Raw genomic sequence first — 21,457 nt, forward strand, 5'->3', positions numbered from 1 at the left:
CTTTACTGAAGGGGGAGTCATGTCCCCCCTGTCCCCCCCAGGATTTCCACCCCTGGGTTTTAGCACCCCAGTGACAAGTAGGCTAACATTTTCTCTATCCATCTTACTCCTTTTTTCAGCCTGCCAGGAGCGTTGGTGAGAAAAACTGACAGGGGTCTGCTTGCACACGTACTTAAATCTGCATCAGATGAGGTAAGGCAGGGAAAGACGCTAAGGTGTGTCCCCAAATAATACTCTATCTACCATGTGACATTGAGCAGATACTCAAAATAATAATAGATAAATAATAATAATGCAAAAAAGATTAAAAAAAAAACAACAACAAAGCTTTGAGGAAAGAGGTTCATTCAACTCATTCTCATCCCAACTCTTCAAATACCGCCACTTTGACAGTGAACCTGAATGTCAAAACATGACAGGCTAGGTAGCTGTTTGGGTTCGTGGTGTGACAAAGATGAGCCAGACTATCATGTTAGTTGACAACAGGCTTTAGTTGCACCCGTCCAGAATGCAACAGTGACAGGTGGAAAGGAACACACACAAAGCATGCTGGGAGATTACTGACGTTACAAGAAGTGCACTACCACTGAACATCCAATAGGTGGTGCTAGAATATCACCTGTAACTGTAGCCTCATGTGTCTGTTTTAGATATTCACAGACAGTCTTGATTGATGATCGTTACATGTATTGTGAGGAAATGTACAGTTTCTGCTAACTCCATACATACAGTCTTTATCAAAATAAACTTACTACATAGTTTAACACTTTGTTTTATGATTATTTCCTTGGGTTTATGCAACAAAACTTCCTGGTTAAGTTTAGGCTACAAAAGCACGTGGTAAGGTTAATAAAAAACATCATGGTTTGGTTTAAAATAAGTACAATTCTTACTAACATAATGTCATTTCACCCGACATACATAATGGGACATATGTCACTGGTGTAGCATGCTGCACATACTAGCACACTACATTGTTGTTAAAATATCTCCATTGACTTTTGGGTTCACATGGGAAACTGCAGGCTCCTGGGTGAAAGTCCGGTGTTTCCTTGTACCATCCACCCTATAGGGACGTTTTCACACTTTATATGTTGGTACTTTCCAGCAGCTTCAGAAATAGCCGCCCCTCAGTGCGTATTGTACTGCTGTGAAGTGATGCCAACATTCACTGACAAAGCAGCAGTATTTGATGAGTTCAGTTGTTGTCGGCGGCATCAGAAATAGAATCCCCCATGTGCGTATCAAACCACAAAAGGTCCCTTTATGCGTCAATATGTGACAAAGCAGTGACGAGTGGGAGTGAAAACGGGCTGGATCAACACAGCTGTCCTTTGTGGGAGATCACAGCAGTCAAAAAGTCTTCAATGTGCAGCAAGACGATGTCTTGATTGAGGCAGCACACTTGTATTTTTGACTCACTGAGCATCAGAAAGGTGCAAGTTAGCATGTTAGACCTTAGTGGGAATTGGTTATTAGTTTTACTTAGTGTATTTTTTGTTAGTGTATGGTTTTTAATTCTACAGTCTTATTTAAGAAATAAGGATGCTTGATGCCAAAATTTGACAGCTCTAACACAAAAAATCAGTGTTACAACCATACCCAGTCTCCCCTTCAAAGAAAAAACAAAAGAACAAAGTGGAATGTGTTTCCACTATGCTTTCACATTCTTCAAAGTATTGAGATTGACAATCGTTGAGACAAAGTCGTCACGAGTCACCAAGTCTGAGCCCACAATGTTCATAGGTGTTTTGCGACCTTGCTGTTTGACCCACCGCAGCAGCCTTGGCAGACTCCTCTGTACGACGTTGGCAAAGTTGTCACAAAAGCGAAGGATGTACAAGAGTATCTTGACATTACTTGGCAGTGTCAGGTTCAGGCCACACACAAAGAAACCTGCAGGTCATGGAGGGCAAATGAAAACTCAGCAATCATTTCATGGAACAGAACATCATTTTTAAAATGGCTCAGTTATTCATAAATAACAGCAATGAAGACATTATCAGCCCTTGTCACCATGTAGAAAGCGAACCCCTTATTGTTAACAACAGCTCATTGAGCCACAAAAGCAGAGAAAACTCACACTGAAATGGCCGTGCTGTTTCCAAAACCCGCCGAATTTCCATTTCAACTTTTGTGGTGTCCATACTGTTGCTGTAGTAATAAGGTATTTTACTCCATAGCTCAAAGTGCTGTTGTGCCGGATGATCATATGACACTATAACGTTCGTGCCTTTGTCCCAGCACCTCTTCAGTGTAGGGATGATTTCCCGGTGTGATACCTTAAAAGATTTTATTATGGAAGTCGTATTAAGCTCAAGTTGTTTTTATGTGAAAACCATCTTACTGTAGGTACTTTAAATATATGTTTACTTATTGATCTTAATGGAAAGTTTCAGTATACTTTACCCTTTCACGGAGTTTGGCTCCAAACAAGGTCTTGATGAAGCTGATAAGATGGCTGTGGAGCTTATCTTCGTTATTTTTGTCGAACCCTTTGAAGTTGGATAAAGCCAGGATTAGGATCTCTTTGGGGTGCTTCTCTGCCCAGTCGTTCATGACCCTGAGAACAGTCTGATCACAATGGCAGAAGGAAAGTTTTTAATACAGTTGGCATCAATTATAGATATCGTTTCCATTGTACCTCTTTACTTTGATATACTTTTTCATTTGGTTCGACTTATTTAAAAGTAAAATGCTCTACATTTTATTGGATCATTTGGATTTTTTTATTGCTCATGGTAAAATGTTAATGGATGGTCAAATATCAAAAATAGCTCAACTGCAAACCAACTGCAAAAGTTACTAAGTTATTCTGATCTCATCTGACCTCTGTTATGCACAATGAGTCAACTTTTGTCTAAACTTGAGAGGGATGATGAAATCTTTTGCTGACTGATGTAACACAGCAACGTTCAGGGCCATACCCAGGATTTCAGAAATACTGAGGTCATGAGTTCATGTCCCCTCTCATATGCCCCCCATACCAAAAATCTCTAAAATGTCATTTAAAAGTTTTTTTTTTAGGCACATTATATGTCTTATCTATTTGGCTATTTGCTATGTCATATTTTCTGTACGTTATTTTTGTTGTTTGTTTCTTTATTTATACATTTATTGAAATAAAAGTTAACGGTTTAAAAATACTGGAAGCCTATAAAGTAAAAAGTCCTGATACCACAGATCACTTATGATCCACAAAGATTGATTTCCTCCTAAATATTTATTGATGTATAAACATAGATGGATTACTAATTGGGCCTACAGAGCATAGGCCCAGGGGCACATAATGTCAGGGGCCCCCTTGGTCACCTGCAAAATGTCATTCAAATTGACATGTACTGACCTCTAAAAGACACAAAATGACTGCAGAGAAATACAAAGGAACTACAAAGAGACCCACTGAGCAGACACAAATATACCTCAGACAAAAAATGACTTCATAGAGACAAAAATAGCTACAAAGCGATGCAGATGAACTACAAAGAGACACAAAAAACTACAAAAAGACACAAATATACCTCAAAGAGACACAAAATAACTTCAGAGAGATGCAAATTAACTACTAAGAGACACAAAACAACTACAGACACAGATATACCTCAAAGAGACTCAAAATAACTTCAAAGAGATGCAAATGAACTACAAAGAGACACAAATATACTTCAAAGAGAGACAAAATGACAGAAAAGACACACAAGATAAGCACACATGCGAAGGAAATACAAAGGCACAGAAAAAATACCAAAAAAGACACAAATATACCTCAAAGAGACACAGAATAAATACAAAGAGACACAACATTAACCCCAAAAAGATGCACACAGACTACAAAGAGATGCAAAACAAACAAAACTAGTCCATCCATTCCCACTGGCAGCTTTGTCACCTTCTACCTGTGCCAATCCTTAATGCCTATGTGCAGTTTCACATAGATTGACCACGTCAGTGAGTAGAAAAACATGGGACAGACAGAATGACTGACTGACAGAATGACACAGTTTCCGTGATTGTGTACAGCATACCATATCATGACTTAGTTATACCAAAAAAACAACAACATTTGGCCACAGGGGGAGCCACAGCGATCGGTCGCATTTTAGCCATTTTTAAGCATTTTTCTGTTGTTATAGCGCCACCCGGTTACCAATTAGAGTTAAATTTGTCCGATCACCTTGAGGTGTCCTGTTCTACATATCGACCAAGTTTAGTAAAAATCGATAAGAAATTAGCTCTCTAGCGCCCCCATTTTGTTTGATGGGGTCAATAATGGAGGAGTCCCCTCAGATTATGTGTGGTCATATGCCTACAAAGTTGCGTGGTGATCGGTGAAACCCTTGAGATGTTATACACCTTTATGTGATGAGCCACGCCCTCCTCAATATTCATTGCCTTATAGAAGCTCAGTTTTAGTAAGTTTTCCAACATTTGCCAAGAGGGAACTTTAGATATTGGTCCCTAGATTATGTTCACCGAGTTTCATGCAGATCGGTCAAACTTCCTAGGAAGAGATCAATTTTAAGTTAAAATTCAAAATGGAGGAAAATCTATATAGCTGGAAGTTATGGGGTCTTTGGCAAATTTGTTCATCATGAAGAGAGGCATCTCTGTGCAAAGTTTCATGTCTCTACGACATACAGAGCATGAGATATGCCCATTCAAAGTTTGCAATCGGTTGCTATAGTGCCCCCCTTTGTCCAATTGATGTAATATTGCTTCATTCGCATCCTCCCATTACCCTCTACCACTGTGCCAAATTTCACATGGATTGACCAAGTCAGTAGCCATGTTTCCATCAGCCTGTTTAGATGCGCATCTAGAAGTATTGCATTGGGAAATTATGATGGAAACGCCAAAATTCGAATTAAAATCCCCTGATTCGCACAAACTAAAATACGCTCCCTTTAGCTGGGTTTTGGTTGATTCGAAAAAATGTTGATTCGCAAAACGGGGGATGGAAACAGTTATGTTCGAATCAAGTCTGACGTAGCGCACCTCTCTCCATGGTGATATCCACACTCTGGGTCGGGAAGGCGGTAATGCATTTATAAGCTGGTTACCAACCGCCAGAAAACTCGCGCAAGTTCGTAGTTTTCACCAAAGTCCGTACATTTAATGGAAACACACAGGATTCGTATTTCTTTTAATGCGCATTTCCCAGTGATTCAAATCACTTTTGGATGGAAACATAGCTAGTGAGGAGAAAAACGTGGAACAGACACACAGACACACACACAGACAGACAGAGTTTTCGTCATTATATAGTACAGATAAAAGAGCCAAAACTACCACGAAGTCTATGTGTCTTGCTCCTAAGTAGAAGAGGTGGTGAGGCCTTTTGTATATCGTGCCCAGGGGCCTATTTTCTGGCCCATGTGTACAAATAATGAAAAGAGGCAATGTTGTTTTGGTTATATATGACCTTTCCATCTTTACCTCCACATCAGTGCGTGTGTACAGCCCATGATAAAAGTAAAGCCTGGTGGGGTCGGTGTCGTTTGGCTTGCGAGCGACCCTCAGGTCAAAGTAGCGAACTCCTGCATCCAGCTGGTTTGTGATGGTCTCCTCCTGCAGCAAAGCCATGACAACAGTCAAACAAATGCACCCCTCTATATTTTTTAAATGTACAAATACAGTGGGTACTGATGGGTTTTAAACGTACGTTACCTGAGTGGTTGCCCATCTGCGCACTATTTCACGTATACAGTAAATCTTGCTCAGTCTTTTCAGGCCGTTGGGCTCTATTATAGAGGAGTTAATGTCCAAGTCATAACTCATTGAGTCATGGCTACCTAAATACCAAACACACACATACACACAAATGTATCATGGCAATGGTACTGTTTTAATAAACCCCATATCATTGTTGTCCAGGGGGAAAAATTTATATTTCCAAATTTGGTAATTTGGATTTTTGTCTTTCATTTTTATAATTTAAAAACAAATCTGAAAATAAAATATTTTAGGAAGCTGAATAAAGGCTTTAAATGATGCACATTTTTCACATGAAAGTGACAATAAGTTAATTGCAATGTACTTGAACTATACACTGTCAAAAGTATGCAAAGTGCTGTGCAGTAGCAATGTACAGTAAGCAATTGAATCGTATAATCGTCATACCTGGTATGGCCAGATTAAAGAGAGGAATGTTGTGGAGCTGAGGTGGCAGTTGCGACATCCAGTCACAGTAGCTTGTGACTTCTCTTTTGCCTCTTATTGGCATCTCAAATTCTGTACACAACAACTCAAAGTCAGCCCTCAATTTATCAACAATACAGTAATTTGTAGCTGATGATGAATAGGTTGCCATTAAAAACATAATGAAGGTCAAAAGTTTAGAGGGACACAACTTACCTTGCTGAGGTGGATTGCAGCCTTCCTTGGGTTCCTTATTACCTCAAATGTGACAGTGCAGAAGTATACAAAGAACTGATATTTCATAAATTGCTGCTCATTAAAAGGCTGCAGTGTTCAAGTTTTTGCTTTGATAGCACCACAGTAAGAGAGAAAAGTGTGTACCTGCTGTAGTCATACAAGTTTATGTCACCAGGAAGCTCACTGTATGAGGAAACCTAAGAATAGAGTTGGTTCTGGAATGTTTGATGAAAGGGATAGGGACCTCTTGTGAACCTTCCTCATACCATCAATGGGCACCTACATCACGTAACAATAGTCAGGAAAGAAAATATGTTTGTGACTCTATCAGACTAAGTTGTTCTCCAGAAGCAAATGTAATCACTAAATCAATACAGGCTTTGGTTATCTGATAATTTAGTCATATTAGGCAAAATTGAATAAAACAACAGGCTGTGATTTACACTAATTTTAGAACAGAGTTGTTAGGCAGAGTGACTAACAACGCCCCTGGGCTGTTCTAAAATCATTGTAAATCAGGACCTCAAGTTGTTTGCTGCTTTTATGATACAGGTACTACAACAAAACTTGTTTCACACAATAATGCAATATTTTTTTTGATAGAAAAGAATCATTCTTACCCCAAACAATCTAGTTCTTCAGCAACATTTAGTATGGTTTCCAAGAAACACTCAGACGGTGTGAAAAGTGCTGGCTGCTTTACAAATATGTGGCAACAAGGCCCCAGTGAAGGCTTGGCTTCAAGGCTTTGAAGCCAGTTTACCATACTGGCGAAACCGGGTATCTAGAATTTCTGGTCCATCACGTGATGCCCTGAGGCCAAAAAATACTTAAACTGAGGAAGAGACGTCTGTCAATCAGTAAATACATTTTTTGAGTGTCACAACCCCTGCAAAATGACTAATTTCACTTTCAGGATTTGATCCATTTAGTCCAATTACATTTCAAAAGTCTAGAACAGCCATGCAATTTAATCATTTTATCCCCATTCAAGTTAGTGGAGGGCTATACCAGAAGTAGCTGGCTCTGTCTGTTAAGTCTCTAGTGCTGCTGCTGTATGGGCCAAGGTAATTTTACACCCATGCAGTTCAACTTTTTGGCTTCATGCCACACTGAGCAACTTTAAACATCTGAAACATCTAAACATCTGTGGTGGCAACATGGAGCCAACAAAGCCAGTTTAGCCAATCATTGTCAAGGACCGGAACTTTATGTTGTGTTAGGGTTCATTCTAATATTGTTAGCATGATCAACATGAAATTGTCTTTTTAAATCATTGATACTCCATTGTGAAGATTTCTACTACAACCAAGCCTAAATGCTGTAGGACAAGAAAGTACTACAGTCCCTAGGATTGATTTCAAATTAGTGTGCTAAAATCATAACGAAATAAGTTATTTTTGCTACACAGTTTTAAATACAATTCATGTCGAGAAGCTTGAGAAGTCACTCAAAAAAGAAATATAAATGTACACACTTTTAAACACAAGTGTAGGACAAACCCCATTAGTGATGGACCGTAAGATGTGTAAAAAGAATAGTTGCAGGAAATTAAAGACGTACACAATTTTATTGCATTGGGGATTGTTATACTTTTATCCTATGTACACTAATTAAAACTTAAAATGAAGCTATATAAGTGTAACAAAATAAGCTAAGCTCAAAGGTCCACTTATAGGTTATAGAAGGACACACAGCAGTTCCAGGGGAACCTGGAGCCAACAACTGAGGGAGTAGGCTAGAAGATGAGAATCCCAGCCATTTAGTAACTTCTGTGACCTTAGCATTTACCATTATCCCTTGTGGCCACTGAAGCCAGCAATAGATACTTACATAGACTCACTTAAAGTGTGCTAATCACTATGTAACACACTGGTGATTTATTGTGTCTGCACACGTTGGATTGGAAAACATCCATCAAAAATCTATTACATACAAGTTATTCTGTTTCATGTATGTTTTACATGTAGTGTCTCCACATCAATGGATGTGTTCTGTTAGGTTTCTATGTTAAATTATATGTTACAGTAGCTTATCATAGACACAGAATTAGAGTAATTTCTATTTAATTAAATAAAACACCAGTCATATTGATTCAACTCTTTTTATTGGATTTAAGGATATGTCATTAGTTATTGGCCAAGGAAAAGATTTAAGTCTAGGCATGTTGGAAATCACAGGGTACACATGATTGTTTCACGGCTCTTGAGCATGGTGACTTCAGGCAGCTTATGCAGCCCTGGCCAGACCCACCCTATTCTGGCCTCTGTCAAAGATGGAGAAGTACTGTCTGATGAAGACATCACCCAGGATCCACAGGCTGCTTCCTCCATTGCCAAAGCCACTATGGCAGCCATAGTAAGACTATGGGGGGTTTTCAAAGAAGAATTTCAGCCAGACAGTAGGCATAGTAAAATGAAAAAATATTAGTCCCACTGGGAGACAAACAGTTACCTGACGAATGTAGGCAGAGCTTGGAAGGGTGAATTCCTGTCCCTGGATGTGGAAGGTCACATCAGGCATTTGGCCAATGTTGTTACAGCTGACCATATCCTGAGGGAGAGAAAATAAAAGGGATGACATTATATCAGAATTTGATTCACTGTTCAATTTTTAACTTGGTTAAGCTGTATTTAATGTAAGGCTAAAGAAATCTTTTTCAGTCAATCACCATGTCTTTTATTGGCACTTACGTTTCCGTTCTGGCTGTAAGCTCCCACCACTTGGTTGATGTTGCTGATGCTGCTCTGAGGTCCAACAATCAGAGAAGTGCCAGTGTCCACGATAGCCTGGCAACCGCCATTGCAAGCAACAACCTGGCCATTGACGGTAACACTGAAAGGGATACACAGCAATGCGTGCATCAAGCAGATATCAAACACTTTTGCAGACGATATCAATTTGGTTTGGCTAAATTGCGGGGGACGCGGGATGCTGTATCTGTGGCTTTACCTGTCTACTGTGATCTGCCAGTACAGCTCACTAGAGAGGGGGATCCAGGTGATGGAGCCAGAGTAGTGGTTGGGGTCAATTCCTCCAAAGGTCACCACACTGCCACTGTTACCGTTACTACGGAGAAAAGTGTGAAGTTATTGAAAAATGTACTAGAAATTAGTTGCTATCTTAGTATAAGTAAGTAGTAGGATACTGCAAAGCTATGACTGTCCTTACGAGCTCAGGTACACAGAGAACAGGTCCTGGCTGACCAGGCCCTGCTTCATCATGTTGTCGAAGACAGGTGTAGCACCGGAAGCAGACAGGCGTGGGTATGCCAAGCCCAGGATACCATCAGCACGCATGTACTGCATGAAGGGAGCCTCACTTGTGCTCAAACCGAAGATCTGGTTCTGCACAGCGAACCCACCCACCTGATGGACAAACATAAAGAGAGCACAGGAGTGTAAGACCGTCTTAAATTACAATGGTATCTTCTGTTGCTTTTTCTTTTTTAAAGATATTCAGTTGTAAATGAATCTGGGTACCTCAATGTCTTAAAAGTGGTTAGACACAGTGATAACCATTCTGTTAGAACTGTGAATAAAAATCATTTTCTGATTAAAAGTGACCCTTTATGCTTCTGTCTCTCACCGTCACAGTGTCGTATCCAAGGAAACCAATCATGCTGCCGGTGCCGTATTGGATCCTGAGAGAAGCGCCGTTTTGCCTGTAGGTACTGCTTAGGCTGGGGTTAAACTTGTCATGGTTGTCTAGGAAGGTAGAGATTGTGAAAAAAAACATCTAATTTAAATTTGCTGTTACAGCGTGAATTCACTTTTTTTTTTTTTTTTTGATGTGCACTTTAGCAGGAGTCACAAGAAAATTATGCAAGTGACAGTCAAAACGATGAAAGTACAGTAAGATATTTAAACAGTTAAGCAGCAAAGAAGCAACAGACCTATGCAATTGCTATTCGAAAATGTACAATGTCAGATACAAAGCAAATTTATAAAAGTGGCACAGAAAAGCTCCCACGGACTGTGTGTCCTCTGGAAGATCTTGACCTCTCATCCACGTATAGCTATCTCAGGTTCTTATCCCCTCACCCAAAATTCAGCTGAAATACTAACCAGGGCTGTAGTACTTGAGTCTGGTCTTGGTCTCAAGTCCAGCTTGACACCACTTTTTTGAAGTCTTGCACTTGTCTTGGTCTCAGGCCTTGTTGGACTCCGTATTCTCTTGGTCTCATTCTTGGCTTATTGAGAACTTATCCAGTTGTTGCTGGCTGCTGATTCAGGTTAGGTTGTACAGAGCATTGCCTGGTCCTACCAACACGATGCAGGAAAAAGTACCCCTCCCACTGCTTCTTTCTCTCTGGCACTGGCCCAGTTTTGCAAGCAACACTGACTCTGAGCCCAGCACTTGCTGCCACAGTCTGCTAACTGTAACATCACTCACAGCAAGTCACTAGTTAGCTACACCAGCTAACATTGGATGGCAAAATGTCCACAAATTCCACCATAATTGAATTTGTTTTACCAACCACAAAGAACGGGATATCATATCAGTTAACATACCTGCAGAGACCTGTAGTAGTCCTTAAACTTATATTTGGGCTTGACTCAGACTCGACTGGACCTGGTCTTGGAGTTGACTTGGGCTTGATTAAGCTGGTCTTTACAACAGCCCTGATACTAACCATACTCACTTTTGAATGCTTCTAAATCCTATTTTAGGAATATCAGACCACTCTAGCCCTACCCATGGGATTTCGATGTCATCTGGTTTTTCCTATATTCAATGCTGTTTAGCTTGAATAAGCACCTGGTTCCCTCAGGGACCTTGGTGGTCAGCTGAAATGTGCCAGCCTTCTGTGTGATCCTGTATCAACTTTAAATGTCAGTCAAGACTGGCAAGACTTCAAGAAATCCCTAACCCTAACACTGACAGGAAAGTCTTGCAATCATTTTAGATAACCAGTGCAAACTGTTAATGTTGGAAATACCTTCAGTGAGGGAAGTAAGATGGCAAAACATTATCAGAATCTAACATGTGTCTAAATGTTTGATGTATGTGCATGTGCAGTTTTACATACTGCAGGCTGGGCTGCTGCAGTAGACGGAGGGCACCCACAGGTTAGATGAGCCGGTGTCAAAGACGACCTTGAAGGACTGAGGAGGAGTTCCAATGGAGATGATTCCAAAGTAAGCCAGCTGGAGATGAAGAGGAGATACCAGCATTATTCATGATCAAAATCAGCCATTCATTAAAGTTTGTCTGTTCAAGCTTTAGCAGCTGTTACTCACATCAGCATCATTGGTCATGGACTCAGTGCCCACGGCAAAGCTATTATCGAACTTGACCATGGGGTTGTATGGGTACTTGAGCCTGTACTCCTCCCATAGACCCTGCTCCTCCAGGATCTCCCTGGCTGTCTTGCCCTTTTCCAGAGGGACCCTAGGTGTTACCAAAGGGAACAACTTAATTCTGTAGCTACATTTGTAAGCCTTTTCTTGATCTGTTGAAGTTTTTTGCTGATGTATTCGTCCTTGTAATCATTTCAGTACTCATATATTAGGACATTACAGAGAATTTCTCCTGACCTAGCTGCCTTTACTGAAATTCTGATTTACTCTTGAGCACAGTACATACAGTTTACATAGTAGGAAAAATAAAAAACAGCACTGGTCAGGCTGACTTACTGGACAAGGCACTCTGACAGTGCCACCATGGCACACACAACAATGGCCCACTTCATTGTCTCGGCTCAGCTGTCAACTGTGTAAGAGAAGGAATTTCAGTCGAATTTAGCTCATGTCACTGAGGTCGATCACCTCACAGAACCATTCAAACTGAAATATTGCAATAGTAATATAGTAGGTCTACTGTGAGTATACTCACCTGTGGACTCCAAAACCTGGATGCTGACAGACAGACATGCATCCTCTTTTATACAGGTGGACTTACATTTTATAATTACACAATGATAAGGCAAAACACACGAACAGGTGATAAGTAAAGATAAGTAATGCACAAAGTAATCGTTGACCTTAAGACAATGTCAATTATATGATTAAGGAAGGAACACAAACTTTTGGATAAAGCTTTTTGGATAACTTTAGTGCAGTATAATATTTGTGTTCATGTTGAAGGTGCTAACCACTGAAAGAAACAGCAAAGGTTCTCTTAGCAAAGTCAAAAGGTGATATTAGGTGGAATGATGTTCCTGATACGACTCTGAAACATAACAACTTAAATTTAAATATTTTATTGTGTATAATACTTACATTTTGTGCATTTTTAGTTTTTCTTGTATACTTTCTGTACGTTCATTTTTTTAAAAAAACTTTTTCCTCAGCATTTATGTACCCCAAATGCTATTACGCTACTAATAAATCAGTATGCTTTGTTTTAAATATCAGTTCTTTTCTTTGGGGTATTTGCCATATTTTTGCAAGTATGTTATGTGTATATATTGTGTTATGACAATATAACGTTACATATATAATGTTATATATGTTATTATATAACATTATATAACATATATAACGGGAAGAAAGTTTTTTGTTACTATGGGAGATCATGTATCAGGGATACATGAATTACCGTTTGGTGTTGCTCAGGGTAGCTGCCTTGGTCCTCTGCTTTTTTCATTGTACATGCTTCCATTAGGTGACATCATCAAAGAACATAACCTGAATTTCCACAGCTACACAGATGACACCCAACTTTATATTTCACTAGACCCAAGTGATGACCAATCCATCTGTCATCTAACATCTGGATTGGCTGCAGTAGACATGTGGATGCAAACCAATTTTCTTAAATTAAATGGTGACAAAACCGAAATCTTATTAGTTGGTCCCCAAGCAAAACAGGAGATAATTCTACAAGAAAGAGAGAGCATATCACCCCAGTTTTAGCTAACCTTCACTGGCTTCCAGTATCTTTTAGGATTGATTTTAAAGTGCTTTTACTTGTTTTTAAGGCTCTTAATGGGTTGGGACCAGCCTACATTACTAATTCTTTGTTGTTTTATAATCCTTGTCGGCCTCTTAGATTGTCTGCTGCCAGCTTTTTAAATACAAACTACTCTAATAAGAAAATTGGCAGCTCAGCCTTTTTTTTAACTATGCACCAAAATTATGGAACTCACTACCCAAGGATATAAGAGATACAAGCTCTGTGAACATTTTCAAACGACAATTGAAAACTTATTTATTCAACATTGCTTTCAACTGACTGTCACTATTCCCTGGTTTTTATCCCTATCCTTCACATTTTTTATCTGCTTCCATGCATTCTGCTGTTTTACTTTTATCTTTTACATATGATATTGATCTTGGTTTCACTGTGTAGGATTTGCACTTGTCTTTTTTTTTTTAATTGTACTTGTCTGTTTTTATTTTGTTGTAAAGCACTTTGAGCTACACCTCCCTGTATGAAAGGTGCTTTATAAGTAAAGTTTATTATTATTATTATTATTATTATCATTATTATGACAGAGGAAAAAACAAAAACTGCATATCATCTAAATTTGATTGCATTGTCCGTGTACATTCATGTCAAACATCTCACACATTTAATGTCATTTCATTTTAAAATGGCAAAGATCTACAAAGGTGTAGGTTTTGTTTCAACATTGGGTGGTAGGACAACTATAAAATAAGGGGTTTGAGGTCCTCCCCCGGGAAATTTTAAACTTAACTTCCTGCATTTTGGGGAATTTTCATGCATCAACTTGTGCCTTCTCTGCATCCATTTAAGGTGGCAATGTCTTTAATTTTGTTAAAGTAAATGTCCTCCACTACTTTAATGTTATTATCAGGGGATGGTGGCATATGTGCATGTTCTTAATATTGAGGGAGACATGTCCCCTGCATCCTCCTCAAAACCTTAGACTTTGAACAGCACAATCAGTCACCTTAGCAAGAGGTTCCCAGTAGTAACAGTGTTTGCTGCTATGTTATCACTGTTTACTCCAATATCAAGGTCTTTTCCTTTAGATAAGTAATCATATGAATTACTGCTGATAAACCATTCATTGAGCGGTGTTACTATTTAAACTAAACACATTAATTCACAGTACTGTTATAGTAGATTACCGTTTTCCTGGTATAAATAAAATGTTTGAGGAAATGAAACACACCCAGTTTCAGACCATAAGGTCACTTGTCTTTATTTGCCTGTGGATTAAAATATCCAAAGTCTCTTTTAAAAGTATATCAGCATATAACTGCATTTACAGGTATGCAACATTGTGAGGAACAATACTATGTACAAAGAAGCAGTGAAAGTTCAATTTTTTCCAAATATTACATTAATTACTCCCCGTTCTCTCCTTCTTCACTTACAGCGTGAATGGTCAACAGGCTTAAATAATTACTGGGTTTTGAAAAATGACTTATACATCCATTATTTCTAAGTGTGCGCACTGGATAGGAATCAATTATTTTGTAACAAAGGAAAGTCCTGCACATAGAACATTTATAAAAACTCTAATGGAGGCCAGAAGGGAACGTAAGTTTGATGAATTCATTCAATAAATGTCTTACAGTATGTGCAAGTGTAGGGTGCTAAAATCTCTTTATATGAAATAGAGACTAATTCAAATTTGAAAATTTTATCACTCCAACTAAAAGCTTCCAGGTTGTTTTTCTTCAGAAGACTGGAAGATTTTATAGCTGTCTCAGAAATAGCACTGGAGGAACAGTTTCAGTCCATAACTGGTGACAATGGTAAGCCCAGAATTGGTTGCAGTGTATGGAGGAATATCTTTCATGGTACTCCAGCATTTTAGTATTGTACCCTCATAAAGTTTTTGGACCTGCCAAAATGGTCACAATCACTGCAGCAGAGTCCAAGATATCCTGATCTGAAGTCCTGATATAGGTCAAGCAGCAATTGCATTTTTTTTTTAAGTTGACTCACTCTGATTGGTAAATGCCCACGTCTTTTACACTTCCTCACTCCTAGATGCCAACTAAACAGAAAAAAATTAGTGGTCTTAAACCCAAGCAGAGATACCCCCAATGACATACTCTGGGGTCTGGGGTTATCAGAACCACTGCTGACAATATGCAACTATTTGAGGCTGAGTTTTACTCCTTACAGAGATGGGACCAAGTCAGTGTTTTGCAAGTCAAAAGTAAGTCTCAAGTCTTGGCACTCATATCCAAAGTCAAGTCCCAAGTCAAGACTGACAAGTCTGAAGTCAAGTCCCAAGTCCTAAACTTTGACTTTTGAGTCCTAAACTAGTTATACTGTAATGCACTCTTCACCAAATGTAATGCTAATTGAACAACAGCGTAATGTTAATTCACAGAAATCATGTATGCTTTTTAATGCTTTTTGTATTTATTTGTTAAAACAAGTTGTGTCTACATCTGTAATTTGCATGTTTTGCATATTGCAATTTGTTTTTGTTTTTTTGGACCACCACATAGTTTTCATACCCAAACAAAATTATTTTTGGTATAATTTTTTCCAAATGGTGCTTTGTCATGTAACATTAGTCCTTCAAGGTTCTCTCCTGCAGGAAATGAATTGAAATTAATTGATTTGTGTCCCTCTTTGTAAATAACAAACTTTTTAATCTTTGGGGTTAGAGGAAGAAATCAAGTATTTCCTAGTCAAAGAGCTCATGTCCAGGTGAAGTCACAGGTCGCTGGTGTTAAAGTCCAAGGCAAGTTGCAAGTCTTTTTTGACTTTGTCAAGTCTGAAGATATCCAATTTTTGACAAGTCATGTGACTCAAGTCCTCCCCTCTGACTACCAAGACAAGTAAATTGATCTTCATGTGCAAAATCAGAGGGCTTTTATTACTACCTAAATAGCACCTGCTAGCAAACAATGAAATCCTCAAACCAGTGTTTCATTATGCAGCTCCAAAGCAGCAACAAATACAGTCCAAGACTTTGTAGATGCAAACCACTAGAGAGATCCGATCAGATACATATCTGTCAACTAAGTTCACTCTCAGTGTCAGCACATGGTCAATCTTGCTCAGTCCAAGCCTTCCTCTTCACAGGGACCCCGTCACTGATTTGCCACCTTACCCCTTCTTCACTTCTGGGTCTGGTGTTAGTGAATGCTAGATATTCTACTCCTTTGCCACATGGAGCATCTCTACCTTGGGCCTGGAAGATCCTCTGAGCTGCATCAGCTGAATGAGAGCTCCCAGAATGCCAGGCTCTTCTCCTGGGAAACCCGTCATATCCAGGAGGATACAAACCACCAATTCCAGATGCAAACTTGGCGGTTTCAGAAGTATGGTTTTCACTAGATGCCTGAGGCTGGAATGATGCTGAGTCAGACTCAGAGTTGGTGCTACGTGTACGGGGAAAGATGCAGACTGATGCAGCAGGGGAGTGAAGTGTGGCAGGAGTGAAAGAGAATGAGGACGGAAGGGAGACTCGTGGCTTGGGGTGAATAAGACCTGTCCTCCTGAGTCTTACTTCTCCTGTTTCCCTTCCTTCTCCTTCCAGTTCATTTGGCTTTGCTGACTCTCCGAATCTTTCTACACCTTTGTCCTCATTACTGATCCACCTCTTTCTCCTTCTTGTCTGAGCCTCTTCTAGTTTCATTTCCAGGTTGTGAACATCCTCAGTTATCTGATTGACCTGATCAAAATGAGATAGCAGCGCACTGACGCAGGGCAGCAGACGGTCCAGGTAAGGCTGGACATCGAACCCTGGCTCAGACATTGATGAGTCCTCAGACCTCATTGAGAAAGCCGAGGACAGGGGACAGGGGGATGAAAATGAAGAGGACAGGGAAGGAGAGCGTGAAGAGGGGAGGGTGGAAGATCGGGTGGAGAGACGGGATTCCTGTGAGGACCTGGAAGGAGGGATGTCCATACCTTCAAACTTCACCCTGTGCCTGAACTAGAGAGGAAAATGTGTGGAATCAGCAACATGAACGGACTTTGAAAGTTTTGCAGGACAACTAATGCCCTACCTACCTCTTTAGCTTTGGTGAGTCCCATCCACAGCTTAAGTCTCTTGACGAAGAACTCAACCATCTCATAGTCCTGAGGTTCGATGGTTGGACGGTACAGCTCAGCCTGCTCTGACCTTAAGGACACAGCAACAGAAAGCAATGAAATTTAGGCTAAATCCACATGAATACATTAATGATGCATTTGCATGTAGTGTCCACATTATTCTGGTGTTTTGAAATCCCCCTTTAGTTGGAAAACTGTGTTTTAGTCTGAACAGATGGAAACAGAGAATGCAGACACCCACGTTCACTTCCAACTTGGGTCTTATCAGTCACTACGTATCAAGCCAAAACATTATAGCTAGGTCGACATACCTTTTGTAATTTCATCCTCCTTGTATGAGTATTCCTTTCCTATTGTCACAGCTTTTTTCAGCAATAGATATTGTTCCCAGTACCGCTCTAATATGTGCCATATTTGCTTTAAGATTTCCAGCCACTCCCAATCTACGGCTTCTTCCGCCTTGACTTTCAGTAACAGTTCCACTTGTCGTTGGTCCAAGCAAAGACTTACTCTTTGCCATTGCTGTTCTTCCTCCGCATTTTTTCCCCACAATATTTTCTGGTAGAGAATCTGCTTCCTGTTTACGATGGCATGTGCATGCCCAGTGTACGTGAATGGTTATGTGATGTGTGTTTCCAGGTTTATAAGTATGGGCGGAGATTAAATCTGAAATGGTGCTAAAATGCTTGTGTATACAGAGATCATTTTCATTTCAAAATGCTGTGTAAAAATGAAAACATATTAGTGTGAATGCAGCTCTACTTGATGCATTTTGTACCCTACCCAGTATTATCCTCTCGTTAGCACTCTGCAAAAGGAACATTTGAGGTGTTAGAAGCAATCACCCTCTCAATTCAGCATGTTCATTGGTGGGTGGCATGGTGTTTCCAGGTTTGAACCTGCTGGCCAGCTTGGGCCCTTCTGTGTGGAGTTGCATGTTCTGCCCATGTTAGCGTGGGTTTTCTCCAGGGTCTACGGCTTCCTCCCAGTCCATAGACATGCAGGTTAGGTTAACAGTTGACTTAAAATCGCCTGTAGGTGTGAATGTGAGTGTTGTCTGTCTCCATGTGTCAGCCCTGTAACTGACTGGCAACCAGCCCACCGCTACTTTAAATAGGATAAGGGGTTTACAAATAATAACTGGATGGATATTCATTGGTAAAATTATGATCATCTGATTTTAATCCTTAGACCTTTTGATAATCCCCTGACATTTTCTTGACCTCCACCATGAGGTAGACCTTTGTAGTTGTGATTGATATGTCTGAACACCTATTGAATGGATTGCCATGAAATTTGGTTTAGGCATTCATCTCACCCACAGGATGAACTGCAATCACTTTGGTGATCTCTTAACATTTCACATAGCGCCATTATCACGTCATATTTTAAGTTGTCCAATTGGTTTATGACCAAATCTCTGCAAAACTAATGACATACCTGTTAGCCTCAGCTGCACTTTGTGCTCAGTGCTAATTAGCAAACGTTAGTATACTTACATGTTTGACTGAGAGTAAACATCAGCAGATTCGCAATGTCATTGTCAGCATATTAGTGTACCTCACAGAGTCTGTATAAACATCTATTTGTACATGAATTTTTAATGTTTTTAATATGTCTTCACGTTGATCAAATGTTGTGTAACTCAGGTTCTGTCTGGGGGTGTGAGCTCAGGGACACTTTGTGTCAAGCTTGGAAAGACTGTAAATGTGTCAGTGTTGTAAAATTTACAAGATAAACTTACAAAATTTGGTAGCACTTTACATCTTGATAATAAAATGGTAATAGTGGGGTAATTGCTTGATAATAAAGAAGTAATAATAAGTAATACCATGTAATTATCAAAATAATAACCATGTAGTAGCTTTGTATTAACACTGTGTATTAACACATTTAATATTAATATTTTTGTATTGATTTTTTTATTATTAATTTTTTTATAGCAGGGTTATTTGGGTTGATGTTTTCATAATATTATAGGCTATTATCATTGTAATACCTTCAAAATGACATGAAAATTATTAAATGTCAGAATTTGTAATTACCATATTACAGTGCTGAAATTAATCATCCCTCATGTTCCAAACATTCCTTTTTGTTTCTAGGCACTACACAAGTTATAAGTCTAATGCTGTGGCTTACTACCTGGAAACACTTTCCGTTTCTGTGTAATTACCATGAATCAGGGCTGCAAAACATTTAACTACCTGCTTCTATTTAATTTCATGGTAATATTAAATTAGAACGCCGGTTAATTCTGTAAATTACTTCATATTACTTTGGTATTACCTCTTCATTGTTGAACTATTACCCCACTATTACCATGTTATTACTGAGCTGCACTATAAAGTCCTCCCCAAGATTTTGGTAAAATGAGGAACTTGTCATGTTAGATAAGAATGGACACTGGAAGTTTGGGTTGCACCTAATAACGTATAACTTTTGACATTGCAGTGCTGGGATTTTTACCCACATTTCCATCCAACCATGCTACTGGTATTATCGTGTATATATATTGTGTACCTGTATGTATGGATGAGAACAGCTCCACAGAGTCTGGCCAAGAGCCAAACACCTCCCCCCATCAGCAGAAGCCCATATAGAGGGCCCAGGACTGGATGGACCCTGCACAGTCTTTGAAGAGCCATCCGGCCACGCAGGATGGACAGCACAGAGACACCTGTCTGATGTACTGACAAGAAACCTTCCACCGAACGGGAGAAGAGCTGAAAGAAAGACAGAGGCATATCAAATACACTTCTTCTTTATCAATATTTGATTCAGCTGAACTCTTCTTTTTGTACCGTGTTTCCGAGGTGAGTGCAGAGCAGCAGCAGCAACAGCAGCAGGACAGTCAGAGCCCACAGCTCCCTCCAGGCTCTCTGCAGCACTCTGCCTAACACCACCCACCTCCGCACAAACCTCAAGGTTCCCAGCAGCTGGGACACACAGAAATGGAAATGTGTAGACATTTAGTAGAGTGGGGAAAGCTGTGGACCAGTAAAGAGTTGTATAATGATGAACCAGAGCTCTCATTTACCTTTAGAACAAGTAGAGTGAGCAGGACAGCCGCACACTGAGAACACCTCTGTGCCAGAACAGCAGCACTGTGGAAGTTGATGAAGCTGTCTAGTTGGGATCGAAGCTGAATGACACATACAGGTTATTGTAAAAGGAACACATAGAGTAGCCGGGTTTTTTTTTTTTTTTTTTTACTTTTGCTATCATTTTCTATTTAATTATAAGCATGTCCCTCAAGATATGCTAATCTTACATATAAGGATAAGGCATTAAGTGAAGCACTGACACTGACTTTTTCAAAGCAGGCTATCAGACTTCCACTAATTGGTCAAATATGGACTCCTTATGTTAACATATATCAAGGGCCTGTTCAATTGGCACTCACGTCGGAGGTATTCTCAAAGGATCTTAAAAGTTTTCAGTTTTCATTCCCTACCTTGGAAACACAGAGAGTGGCCTCAGACAGGAAGCAGAATTGCAGGATAGCCGTTGCCAGGGACAACATCGCCAGCAGAATCTGGACCCAGTGCCTGCACTGATGCAAATACTGGGCACACTCAGTAGCCATAGACCACAGCTCTCCGAACAGTATGAGGAGAGCAGAGATGAGAAGGACAACCTGCAGTATAAAGGATGTGGATTTTATTACAAAATGAATTTTGAATCCCTTAAAATATGTATCAAGAACAACTTCTTTTCTTTATGTAGGCCTATATTAATAGTTCACAGTGTGGCTACTAGTTATATTACTTTCACAGTAAGTTACTGTATCATTTTTACAGTAAATCATTGTGAAATGACAGCTGAGTACTGTGATCTAACAGTAGTTATGCCTACATGCAGTACACTCCTGTAGAATGGCTACATTTAAATGTAACCTCACATTTAAAGCCCAATACATTACTGTGATATAACATTATGTTTAAAAATGATTGTATATAACGGTAAATTTACAGTAAATGTACATTTATTACTGTGATTTAACTGTATAGTCCTGTAGAAATGCTGTATATCAATGTAATCTCACAGTTAAACTCCATATAATACTGTGATTAAGCAGTATGCTCTGGTGTAATTACTATATCAACCTGTAATGTCACGGTTTAAGTCCCTATATTAC

General features: G+C 39.5%; 3 protein-coding genes and 1 long non-coding RNA gene across 5 annotated transcripts in view; 1 reads left to right on the forward strand and 3 right to left on the reverse strand.

Annotated features, from left to right (window-relative positions):
* Positions 1-472: 472 nt before the first annotated feature.
* Positions 473-7,083, reverse strand: LOC117247251 (PI-PLC X domain-containing protein 1-like). Of its 2 annotated transcripts, XM_033611656.2 has the most exons (9): positions 6,996-7,083; positions 6,520-6,654; positions 6,355-6,388; positions 6,121-6,231; positions 5,668-5,792; positions 5,437-5,568; positions 2,410-2,574; positions 2,084-2,282; positions 473-1,896 (listed from the first exon to the last, which is right to left on the reverse strand). In XM_033611656.2, exons 4-9 carry the CDS (start codon positions 6,221-6,223, stop codon positions 1,655-1,657), a joined length of 966 nt encoding a protein of 321 aa, XP_033467547.1. In that variant the 5' UTR covers positions 6,224-6,231; positions 6,355-6,388; positions 6,520-6,654; positions 6,996-7,083; the 3' UTR covers positions 473-1,654. The 2 variants fall into 2 exon arrangements, with proteins under 2 accessions (XP_033467547.1, XP_078019244.1); XM_078163118.1 differs by having other exon boundaries at positions 6,355-6,654.
* A 1,382-nt stretch (positions 7,084-8,465) lies between these two features.
* LOC117247252 (pepsin A-like) lies at positions 8,466-12,114 on the reverse strand. Its single transcript, XM_033611657.2, has 9 exons — positions 12,015-12,114; positions 11,619-11,769; positions 11,408-11,525; positions 9,964-10,082; positions 9,547-9,743; positions 9,328-9,444; positions 9,069-9,210; positions 8,830-8,928; positions 8,466-8,739 (listed from the first exon to the last, which is right to left on the reverse strand). Exons 1-9 carry the CDS (start codon positions 12,068-12,070, stop codon positions 8,605-8,607), a joined length of 1,134 nt encoding a protein of 377 aa, XP_033467548.1. The 5' UTR covers positions 12,071-12,114; the 3' UTR covers positions 8,466-8,604.
* LOC144459413 (uncharacterized) lies at positions 9,542-11,783 on the forward strand. Its single transcript, XR_013488392.1, has 3 exons — positions 9,542-9,775; positions 9,972-10,041; positions 11,398-11,783. It is a non-coding gene; the product is annotated as an uncharacterized LOC144459413 (long non-coding RNA).
* A 2,351-nt stretch (positions 12,115-14,465) lies between the features above and the next one.
* Positions 14,466-21,457, reverse strand: part of pkd1b (polycystic kidney disease 1b) — a 37,139-nt gene continuing 30,147 nt past the window's right edge. Inside the window, exons 37-42 of the mRNA XM_078163380.1 lie at positions 20,774-20,956; positions 20,655-20,676; positions 20,122-20,264; positions 19,840-20,027; positions 17,275-17,386; positions 14,466-17,197 (exon numbers count right to left, since the gene is read on the reverse strand). Coding sequence (XP_078019506.1) covers positions 16,307-17,197; positions 17,275-17,386; positions 19,840-20,027; positions 20,122-20,264; positions 20,655-20,676; positions 20,774-20,956 — 1,539 coding nt within the window. The 3' untranslated portion in view covers positions 14,466-16,306. The remainder of the gene's footprint in view (positions 17,198-17,274; positions 17,387-19,839; positions 20,028-20,121; positions 20,265-20,654; positions 20,677-20,773; positions 20,957-21,457) is intronic.

The sequence above is a fragment of the Epinephelus lanceolatus genome, chromosome 21 (assembly GCF_041903045.1).
Source record: "Epinephelus lanceolatus isolate andai-2023 chromosome 21, ASM4190304v1, whole genome shotgun sequence".
Classification (NCBI taxonomy): domain Eukaryota; kingdom Metazoa; phylum Chordata; class Actinopteri; order Perciformes; family Serranidae; genus Epinephelus; species Epinephelus lanceolatus.

Bases quoted from the DNA above. Each gene is read 5' to 3' on its own strand.
- LOC117247251 (XM_033611656.2), bottom strand. From the start codon at position 6,223: ATGCCAATAAGAGGCAAAAGAGAAGTCACAAGCTACTGTGACTGGATG. The intron at 2,575-5,436 runs GTAAAGATGGAA...CATTGTGATCAG, and splicing joins ACACACGCACTGATGTGGAG to ACTGTTCTCAGGGTCATGAA. The intron at 2,283-2,409 runs GTAAAGTATACT...AAATCTTTTAAG, and splicing joins GAGCCAAACTCCGTGAAAGG to GTATCACACCGGGAAATCAT.
- LOC117247252 (XM_033611657.2), bottom strand. From the start codon at position 12,070: ATGAAGTGGGCCATTGTTGTGTGTGCCATGGTGGCACTGTCAGAGTGC. The intron at 11,770-12,014 runs GTAAGTCAGCCT...GGTAACACCTAG, and splicing joins CTGTCAGAGTGCCTTGTCCA to GGTCCCTCTGGAAAAGGGCA. The intron at 9,744-9,963 runs GTGAGAGACAGA...TTTGTCCATCAG, and splicing joins TTGGATACGACACTGTGACG to GTGGGTGGGTTCGCTGTGCA.